We start from the raw sequence: 11,288 nt of genomic DNA on the forward strand, positions 1-11,288 counted from the left end.
ATTTTACTATCTGGTCGAGGGTAGGGAATTGCATCGAAGATCGGCCTCGCAATGGATCAGACCGAGGTACAGGTATAAGACACCAAGATCGAGGACCGAGGTACCGATTGAAGATCGAGGCCAGTAGCGACCGAGACCAAATAAGACAGACATCGAGCAATGTCCGTAATTGATCGAAGATCATGGCGTAAATCACAGAACGGATCAAATCAAGGGCGATTATTTAGTTAATCATGGGATTTACTTCCGTAATTAGAATTGTACCATAAATAGGATTCTTCTACTATATAAAGAGACCCGATCATTTTGTAACGATCTCATAGTGATGCATATCAAAGAAATACCGTACTTTCAAGATTACATTCTTGCTCATTAGATTGTTATATTTTAATTTGTTCTTGCATCGATTAGTTCGAGGGTGTTCCACTCGAGGGCTGGGTTCTGCTTTAACGTTGGTTTGCTTTACTTTATTGTTGATTTCCATCACTACTCTTTATATTTATTAATTTATATTAGGTAAAATTATGTGTCCTTAAAATCACATTATAAATTTAATTGGTATCCAGTTTTTAGGGTAAACATTAATAAACATATTAGCAGGGGTTTATATAAATCTCAAAGGTGGCTGATTGGAGGTATATCTAGGATGTGGGATCAGTGTTTAAACCGGCGACAACTACAATTTGTCTCCCATATTAATTAGGCAACCGTTGGACTTCAGTAAGGAATCAAATTTGTAAGGTCATCTCCTAAATGGATTTGGATAATAAGGATTTGGTGCTTTCCAGTTAACGCCTAAAAGAAACAATCCTTGACCGTGTTAAAACTGGAGGCAAAGTAATTGCCAACTAATCTGTTACATGCAAAAGCAAATATTTTGGTACAAGGAGAAAGTGACAACTAAGTAGAGTCCACCTATTACTATTGGAAAAAGCATATATCAATAGTGAGGAACTAAAGAAAATCCATGAAAGATACACCTACTCACGTGCACTATTAAAACATAGTGCTTTAAACTTCTTTTATGTGATTAATATGGGTGGTGACATGGGATTTTGAGCTTTGCTTCAGTAAATGCACGGGGTTCAACTTAGTTGAAATTATTTTAGGACTAAATTACACTGTAGTTCATAAAGTATTTTAACTATTACTTAAAGCTTAATCTTTGTAGTACGCAAGTTTATACTTCGACGAACCTTGAAGTAGGGATATTTGTAGGCAATTAAATTTTATTAAATATAATCCATAAGAAATTTGGATTAAATCTCACTTATATTTTCTTCAAATAAATACTATGAGCTAATATAATTTAATTAATTATATAAATTTAATATATATAGATTAGATAAATAAGTCTTAATCCGTTGGGCTAGCTCATTTAATTGGGCTACAAGTGATGAGCCCACTTCATTAGGCCCAAAATGTCATCTTCCTAGAAGCCCAATTTTGTGACACATGTCAAATGACGTGGCACGCCAAGTCAAACTGAAGAGCCAATAGGATTATGCCATGTATCAAAATGACAAGGCATGTCAAGTCACATTAAAAGGCCAATAAAACCGTCCCACGTGTGCAAGTGACATGTTTGGCCAATCAAAATACGGCCTTGTCATGCTTCAGTTTGATTGGCCGGAAAGAGTTTTGTCATGCCCCGAACCTGGGGGCGAGACCGGCACTCGGTGCCTCACTTATGCTTGCGTACCAACTTACGCTAAGGGACTCTGGACATATTCTGTCAGTTAGTGCAGTATGATGGGCTTGTAGGCCTTGTATGTATATTTGGTTGGTTTGTCAGCTGTAGTAAGTACGACGGCCTTGTCGGCACGCCCCAAACCTGAGAGGCGAGACCAGTTTGTTCTTACCATAACTCTTCCCTTCCACAACTATAAATAGGGTTTTCGCAACTTAGAAAGACACCAGAAGATATAACAAGAAGCAAGAGAGAGCTCGTGGATCAAATGCAGCAAATTTCTCTACAAGTTTCAAGCTTCAAGTAATCAAGTTCAAGCTCAAGAACGACGAACAAATCAAGGTTCAAGGAGTACAAGTTCAAATCAAAGTTCGTGCTAGTTGAATTCAAGATCATTGTTCGTGGCAACAATATAGATTCAAGATCAAGCTCAAGGGCCCTTGAATTTATTTGTTATTGGAAAGAAGAATCATAGGAGTCATAAAGATTGTACACTCATATTATTTGAAATCAAATACTACGATTGTCGCAATATTTTCGGTCCTGATTTTATTTTCTCGACGCAAATTTATTGTCTACACTTCCTTTTTAGTTTTAGTGGCACATTCTTATTACACAAGTTCGCTGGATGCTAATCTTCATTTCATCTATACCGCCCCCATACGGTGAGTGACATCCTCGTCAATCTCCCTATTCCCTTGGATAGCTGATCTAAGATATTTGAAACTTCCTCTCTTGGGATGACTTGTGAGTCAAGCCTCGCTTCCACGTTCGTTCCTCCCGCCACGTTGCTGAACTTGCACTATACGTATTCTATCTTAGTCATGCTCAACCTGAAACCTTTAGACTTTAGGATATATTTCCAAACCTCCAACTTTTCGTTAACACCATTCCACGTCTCATCAATCAATAGTATATCATCACCAAATAACATACACCATCACATTTTCCGGTGAATTGGACAATACTATGATATTCCCAATATTTGTATTTGGATTCTTTACTTTGTTTGAATCTCTACGAATTCCTTTCCATCGAGAGGGAAGGGATTTTGCTCTCTTTAACGTAAGTGTTTTAGTTTAATTAGGTATAAAGTTTAAGAAAATAAATTTTGTACCTTTAAAAAGTCGTGTAAAATATTAGAATTTAGAAAGAAGCATTTTATTTATATTTTAAAATGGATTTAAAAGGAAAATAAAACACTTAAATTAAAAAGGAAGTAATTAATTGTTCACAATCTCCACGCGATGAATGTTGAATTCGACAATTCATCCTCAACATCACTGCCGTCCCACAATTTACACTAGAGTTTTCCAAAACCATTGGCCAGAAGTCGAAAAGCGTCGCTCCAAACCCAATTGAGCTGCATCCTCTGTTCACAGCTTGAGAAACCTAAATGGAAGATGAAATTGCCTTTTCCCACTACTCAGTTCTACAAAAAATATCAACAAAAGGCCTTCTATTCTGTGTTGCTATGAAGGTTACTTTACTCTGCTTTATTTGTACTCTGAACCTTTGGCATTTTGATTTGATCTCTATGTGGTTTGAGAATTTTTGTCTAACTAGAATTTGGGGTCATTATCTTTTCAATGAATTTCACTAAAAATTAACTTGAACAAGAAACAAAATAGGGAACGGAGACTGCACAAACTAAGAAAATTTTCAAAGTAAGCAGAAAATAAGATTCAACTATATGCATGCTTTTTTTTAATGAACATGGAGTTCAAGAACATGCTTGTACACCAAAGAAGGAAGTGAAAGGGGCCATGGGGGTTGGGGGAAGGTAACTGTTCTAAATAGTTCTATGCATCTAAAAATTTTGCTAATACATACACCATATACAACAGAAACTATTGGTTCTGCTGCAAGAAAGAATGAGACACTAGATATACAACTGGAGCCATATCTAGAAGGATGCCATGATAGAACAATCTACTAGAAGATGTTGCAGTGCAAAATCCAACTGTACCAGCTGGGCGAGGAACACGTAATGACATCGGAGTTTGTGAAATAATAGGCCTGTGTTGCACGGTAATTCTAGTGAAACCAGTGATAGAGTAAGATTTACCATCCTTTTCATAAAATCCAATCATCTGATCTAGGAATCGGTCTTCCAAATCAAAATGTTGTCGTCCTTTATGCTAGCATTAAAACTTGGATATACTCCACTAACACTAGTGTCAGGAATTGGCATTAATGGGTTAGAATCAACAGAAAAACCTGCCTCACGAGCTCCCACAGCGCTCTCAAAACCGTTCTTAGCACCACTGCTAGAAGTTGTACAACCATGGACTCCAATATGATCGGCAATTGATAATGGCAATCTTGCAGTGTTAACGATTGGACCAACTTGAGTGGCTTCAACCAACTCTTTGGTGATTAACTCTTCCATTTCATACCCAACACTATTGCCTGGATGAGTGTACATTCCAGCGCCACCAGCAAAAGATGGTTGCCAGTTAAGTGATGGAGATGTCCTAGCGCCAACCCCGCGCCACGCTTCAGAGGTGCTCTCTGCCGCCTGCCGATACAGTGATTAGGTCTTCTACACCTAGCAGGAACTCATCATCCACAATGGGAAGTGTACTATTCAACTCACTAACAACAACAATACCAAACGGGAAATTCTCAGGGTTAATACCGGGTGGTCCTTCAATAGCATCAGTCATGCAGTTGGCAACCGCCCTAGTAAAGGTAACATCCCTGTCTCAAAAGCTTCAGTCACATAGTGATTGGCCATTGTAATTGTCCTCCACAAGGTCCATTCAACTTCTCATTTTTTTGTCCTTGTGAAGGTTCAGTAGTACCAGCATCAACACTAGTGATATCATGAATGCTTCTTCTCCTCTTCGCCTTATTATTGTATTTTAATCGACTGAAGAACTTCTGCGCATGGCTTGCCACTTGTGTTGGTGTTCTGGATACCCCATAGTGCCTAGTTATACTTCTCCAATCACCTCTTCCATATTCTCCAACCCCTCGAGAAACAACCTATGACAGGAAATAAGATTGAAAGAAGTTACTAGCCTTGGAATTTAATTCTGGAAGTAAATTGCAAGACAATATCTGCTTAAACCTAATACACTCGCTCAATTAACGGACACTTTTTATGCATCTTAGACTTTCTACTGGTTATACATACATTTTTAACTTCCATTTATATCCAATGAACACATCTAATAAATTTGAATTACCAAGTTTGGTGTTATTTCAGCAAACATTTATCTCTACTGACGACCTGCAACCTAACCGGGAAACTACAATTTACGCTAATAATATGTTATTTTGATTTTTATTGGATCATCCCACTTATCACAAAGAGATGTTTATAGAATCATCTCCTCAAGCACCACATCATTCCTTGTCGCAATTGTCCCTCTCAATTCAACAACAGTTCCTCTTTTGGCTTCTCAAATTGTTGTAGGCTTTATTTCTCTTATCTTCGGAAAAAATTAAATGGAACAGTATTTTCCAACAGAAAAGCAGAGTTTCTCTGAAATCAATAGAACGCTCGCTGAAGCGAAGTATGGTCCAAAGATTTTTTTTTTGTTGTTGTTGTAAGCCCATCCTCACCAAGAAAAGAAGAGAAATACAAATATTGTATACTAGAAAATTTTCCCATTAAATCAAACAAACTTTTTATGTTAGTGAAAAAATCAAACAAACTTTAGAAGTTCTAATCACGAGAGAGAGACAGAGATGGAAACTTGACAAGTCCAATCCAGTTGAAAAATCCTAGTGTGTGTGTTGGGGGGGGGGGGGCAGCTTTTAAGCACCTAAACTATCATCAGGTATATTTGGATAAATTTCTTTAATAAATATATGCTTTTGTCCCTTCTTTAAGTCTCTAGTGACTAAGGTTTGATACTGAAGTTAATCCATTCGGAAGCTAAATTAGAGTATGGGATAAGGCTACAGAATTATGATTGACTGTACTTTGTGATTAATGCTTTTCTGCTAAGTGTGCTAGTATTTTTAGAGTCCTGAAACATCTATACTTCAACGGGAAAACCAAAACAAGAAAAAAGAATTATCTGCCAATTTTGATCGAGGAATTAATTACTGATTCAATGTTCCTCTATTTAAAGTGGTTAGGATTCTTTTCCTTTTCCATATGTTAGACATCATGATATCCTTATGATTTAGTCGCCATAAAGTTTTAAAGCATAACCGTATATCAAACATTATATATTTAATGGCATATGGCTGTTGGGAGTTGTATTAATGTATATCCTTAGTTGTAGTATCAAGCATTGGACTATTGCTCCTGCCTGAGTATCATGTTCGGTAATTGAACTCTTGAGAAGGAAAATTCGGGAATGAAACCTTAGACCCCCTGAGTTTAATGTTTTCTCAGCTTCATAACAAATTAGCCTTTTGGTTTCTGTTGATAGCATGAGCTATTCTAACTGCTAAGGACTTACTCTGGACCTCTAAATTTATCCTTTTCGTACTTTTTATTTGGAGGGTCAAGGATCCTTGGGAGTCGAATAAATTTTCAGCATTTTATCATATTAAGGTTGTCATCAGTGATTTGTTTACAATTGAGAGGCATTTATAAGTTGTTAGCTTCTAATTTGTCCATTATGTGATAGCCATTTGATGAATGCCCATTTTGGTATTTTTTGCAACATGGTCCTTCCACAAGATACTATGTGGAAGTTATTCACTTTGAAATCTTTTGAATTACTTGAAAATAATTGTCTCTCCGAAGAACCAAAATTTTAAGTATTTTATCTGTTAAATGGTAACTTTGTTCTGGCAAAGATAGCAAGATTCTCTAGACTGGTGCTTTATGGTCTGGTTGCATTTGGTTTGAAATTCACGCTAAAACATTTCAAAGTCGAATCATTTGATATACCATATGTTCAACTGGGCTTTCTTTTGCTTTATGTGGTGCAAGACAAATGCACATTCAAGAGTTAAGTTAGTGGGTGTGAAGTACCACCAGCTGCTCCTTTGTGTCAATGGGTGCAAACTTGTTATAAATATATGTCTTCTAATTTTTTTTTAACTATATAATCTGAGCTATAGCAGCAAGTATGGGTACTCCATTTCGGAGAATTTACATCCTCTATCTGTAAAGCAATAGATCTCTTTCAGATATCTTCTTGATTGGTCTCTAACAAGAATAGAAAGATATGCTTCATTGATGTAGTTGTACTTCAGCTTGAACACAATTTGTTGTCGTTATATCTCATAATGAAACCTTCTTCCTAATAGTTAAAAAAAATGATGATCTCTTAATTATATACTCTTTTTAGACCTGATGCGGTAGAGATCTGTAGGTTCTATTTCAAATATAGAAATATCTGGTCAAACTCTTATTGTTTTGCTTCAATCATACAAATCTCTGTCCGTATTCTATTTTACCTTCCCAGAGTGAGTTCATTAATCAGACATTTACTGATTAATTTTGCGTTAAATGGTTGAAAGCCTTTTAAAATAAATATAAAGTAGCTAATACAGGAGCAATAGTCACAAAAGTAAAAAAAAAATTCCGCATAGTCACATGATACTGTGTTAATCCTGCTTAGTTAGCCAGTAGCCTCATCAAAGTCTTTTATTTCAGTGAACTTTAGTTGTTTTACTCCACGTTGATGTACAACTTAACATCTAGGAACAAAGTTGTCGTTGTGGTCATTCTGTTTTAATGTGCCACCTGCCCGTTCCCTTATCAGTTGCTCTCATTACTGTAATTAAAATTAATAGCTGATTAAAAAAGTAGGAGTCTTGCTGCCATTCTTTCTGTTAACCAAGTGTCAGTGGGTACAGAAAATCATAAATAGATGCAACAAATATTTATGCCGGTCTTTGTCATATATGGAAGTCATCCGTTTTGGGAATACTCTTCAGAAACTTTCCCTTTCACATCAGAAAGCACTGTAGATCTAACAAAATGAACCCTGACCAGACATGCAATAGCTCCTCTTGGACTAAGGAGGAAGACAGAGCATTTGAAACTGCCCTAGCCATTTATGCTGGAGATAGCGATCAATTGATGAAGATTGCTGCAGCAGTTCCACGGAAATCTATTCCAGAAATCTTGCAACATTATAAAAAACTTGTTGATGATATAAATGATATCGAGGCTGGAAAAGTTCCGCTACCTCGATACGGGAGAATGCAAGGTTGTTCCAGCCGCAGAAGTAGATTATCTGGAGCAGAGGTAGAACGGCGAAAAGGGGTCGCTTGGACTGCAGAAGAACACAGGTGAGGTTTTTTCTGCAAATTTGGTAATTACCATGTTAGTTTGCTTTGAAATATCTGGCTAAATTGATGATTATCTAATCTCTACAATAATGTGTTTCTTAATGGTTGAATAAATTTCATTGCTTACTGTAAGGATTAAGAAGTTCTTTGCAACAAAATGCTTTTTCTTCCCTTTATTTTTGAGGTTGACAACAATTCCGTCAATTTGGACCAAAGCCGCCGACAAAACTGTGCTAATATGTAATCATCTCTAAAATCCATTTTTAATTATATATGGATGTAGTATATGTAAATGTATAATAGACAGTTGGTCCTAAGCAATGTCTTGCACGAATTTAAGTGGATCTTGTGTGAATTTTTAAAGAAAAAATGCCACTCTGAAAAATTGGTATCTGACAATATGGAAGAGAGCTCATCTGCTTTGGCTAGTAATTTCTTCAATTTTTTTTTAGCCTTTTTTTTTCCTCAAGAAAAATTAAAACGCAATGCTTTTTTTTGTGTAAGTTTGTCTTTTTCACAGAAGAGTGGAGTACAGCTCGAAATCAATTTTGTAACGTAAGTCATTGCGTCATCAGTATATTTGTTATTCACAAACAGATGCGTGATATACTATATATGGACAAGTTATTATAGACATCAGACTTATAAAGGCTTCAATCTAGCTCATGCTGGAAACACTTGTGAAATTTGTTGCTGACGAAAAGTGATGTGAACAATATAGGTATAGCCCATCAAGCTTAGTCCATTTATAGTTTCTTCTTTAGCACCTTATTGAATACCATGCGAAGAGCCAGTTAGATGCTGGCAATAAATGATTAGGTCAAATAAACTAGGGCAAATTGATGTATTGGGAAAACTTTCTAGTATGCAATATTTATATTTCTCTTTCTTTTCTTGGTGAGGATGGGCTTACAGCAACAACAAAAAAATATTGGACCCTACTTTGCTTCAGCGAGCGTTCTACTGATTTCAGAGGAGCTCTGCTTTTCTGTTGGAAAATACTGTTCCATTTAATTTTTACTGAAGATAAGAGAAATATAGCCTACAACAATTTGAGAAGCCAAAAGAGGATCTGTTGAATTGAGAGGGACAATTGCAACAAGGAATGATGTGTGAGTGAGGAGATGATTCTATAAACATCTCTTTCTAGATAAGTGGGATGATTCAATAAACATCAAAATAACATCCACTAGTGCCATATTATTGGTGTAAATTGTAGTTTTATGGTTAGGTTGCGGGTCGTCAGTAATGATAAATGTTTGCTGAAATAACACCAAACTAGGTAAATCAAATTTATTAGATGCGTTCATTGGATATAAATGGAAGTTAAAAATGTCTGTATAATCATACCGACCTGTGAGTAGAAAATCTAAGATGCATAAGAAGTGTCTGTAATTGAGTGAGTGTATTAGGTTTAAGCAGATATTGTCTTGCAATTTATTTCCGAGATTAAATTCCAAGGCTAGTAACTTCTTTCAATCTTCTTTCCTTTCATAGGTTGTTTCTCCAGGGGTTGGAGAAATATGGAAGAGGTGATTGGAGGAGTATATCTAGGCACTGTGTGGTATCCAGAACACCAACACAGGTGGCAAGCCATGCGCAGAAATTCTTCAGTCGATTAAAAGACAATAATAAGGCGAAGAGGAGAAGAAGCATTCATGATATCACTACTGTGGATACTGTTACTACTGAACCTTCACAAGGACAAGAAACTGAGAAGTTGAATGGACCTTGTGGAGGGCAATTACAATGGCCAATCACTGACTATGTGACTGAAGCTTTTGACATAGGGATGTTTCCTTTACCGAGGCCAGTTACCAACTGCATGACCGATGCTATTGGAGGACCATCCAGTGTTAACCCTGAGACTTTCCCGTTTGGTACTGCTGTTGTTAGTGAGTTGAATAGTTCACTTCCCAATATGGATGATGAGTTTTTGCTAGGTGTAGAAGACTTAATCACTGTACCGACACAGGGCACCTCTGAAGCGTGGCGCGGGGTTGACACTAGGTCATCTACATCACTTAGCTGGCAACCATCTTTTGCTGGTGGCGCTGGAATGTACACTCATCCAGGCAATAGTGTTGGGTATGAAATGGAAGAGTTAATCACCAAAGAGTTGGTTGAAGCCACTCAAGTTGGTCCAATCGTTAACACTGCAAGATTGCCATTATCAATTGCCGATCATATTGGAGTCCATGGTTGTACAACTTCTAGCAGTGGTGCTAAGAACGGTTTTGAGAGCGCTGTGGGAGCTCGTGAGGCAGGTTTTTCTGTTGATTCTAACCCATTAATGCCAATTCCTGACACTAGTGTTAGTGGAGTATATCCAAGTTTTAATGCTAGCATAATGGACAACAACATCTTTGATTTGGAAGACCTATTCCCAGATCAGATGATTGGATTTTATGAAAAGGATGGTAAATCTTAATCTATCACTAGTTTCACTAGAATTACCATGCAGCGCGGGCCTATTATTTCACGAACTCCAATGTCATTATGTGTTCCTCGCCCTGCTAGTACTGTTAGATTTCGCGCTGCAACATCTTCTAGTGGATTGTTCCGTCATGGCATCCTTCTAGATATGGCTCCAGCTGCATATCTAGTGTCTCAATCTTCCTAGCAGTAGAACCAAAGGCTTCAGTTGTATATGGTGTATGTATTAGCAAACTTTTTAGATGCATAGAACTATTTCGAACAGTTACTTCCCCCCAACCCCATGCCCCCTTTCACTTCTTTCTGTCCTTTGGTGTACAAGCATGTTCTTAAAACTCCATGTTCATAAATAAAAGCATGCTTTAGTTGTATTGAATCTTATTTTCTGCTTACTTTGAGAATTTTCTTAGTTTGTGCAGTCTCCCTCCATGTTAATCTTTTGTGAAATTCATTGATTGGTCCAAACAATTACGGAGATCTGGCTAGTTTGACATTCATCACTAGAGCTTTTCAAAGTACAAATTAGTTTTCAAAACAATTCTGATGGTGCAGAAAATCTTTTTAGTATAAATGGATTTTAATTGTTTACTTTTCTTTATACAGAAATACCATTATATTTGTGCCGAGCTTTCCTTGTATTGATAAGTACTAAATAGTATAACATGGGCATTTAAAGTAATTCACTCTAATATGTAGTTAGTTTCTATCTTAAACTCTCTATCAAACTCGTCAAATTATGAGAAATGATAAAACATAGTTAGCAATAACTCTGTGTGTAAGACTTTAGTATCTCCTATATGTATCATTAATTACAATGTCATTGCCCAACCTGTTGTTAATTACTTTTCCTCTTTGGTCCTCAAATTTGCGTGTTCAAGGCATTGAAGATTCTGTTTTTATCCCCTACTATTTTCTAAACTAACATATTCTCTTTGAGCGCTATAAAATT

At 36.7% G+C, this 11,288-nt stretch overlaps 1 protein-coding gene across 2 annotated transcripts; it reads left to right on the forward strand.

Moving 5' to 3' along the window:
* The first annotated feature begins 2,925 nt into the window (after positions 1-2,925).
* LOC107778765 (uncharacterized) lies at positions 2,926-10,710 on the forward strand. 2 transcript variants are annotated; one of them, XM_075237142.1, is made up of 4 exons: positions 2,926-3,170; positions 3,538-4,384; positions 7,605-7,903; positions 9,401-10,710. In XM_075237142.1, exons 2-4 carry the CDS (start codon positions 4,265-4,267, stop codon positions 10,332-10,334), a joined length of 1,353 nt encoding a protein of 450 aa, XP_075093243.1. In that variant the 5' UTR covers positions 2,926-3,170; positions 3,538-4,264; the 3' UTR covers positions 10,335-10,710. The 2 variants fall into 2 exon arrangements, with proteins under 2 accessions (XP_075093243.1, XP_016454552.2); XM_016599066.2 differs by lacking the exon at positions 3,538-4,384.
* The last annotated feature ends 578 nt before the right edge of the window (positions 10,711-11,288 follow it).

Source organism: Nicotiana tabacum, chromosome 18, assembly GCF_000715075.1.
Source record: "Nicotiana tabacum cultivar K326 chromosome 18, ASM71507v2, whole genome shotgun sequence".
Taxonomy (NCBI): Eukaryota; Viridiplantae; Streptophyta; class Magnoliopsida; order Solanales; family Solanaceae; genus Nicotiana; species Nicotiana tabacum.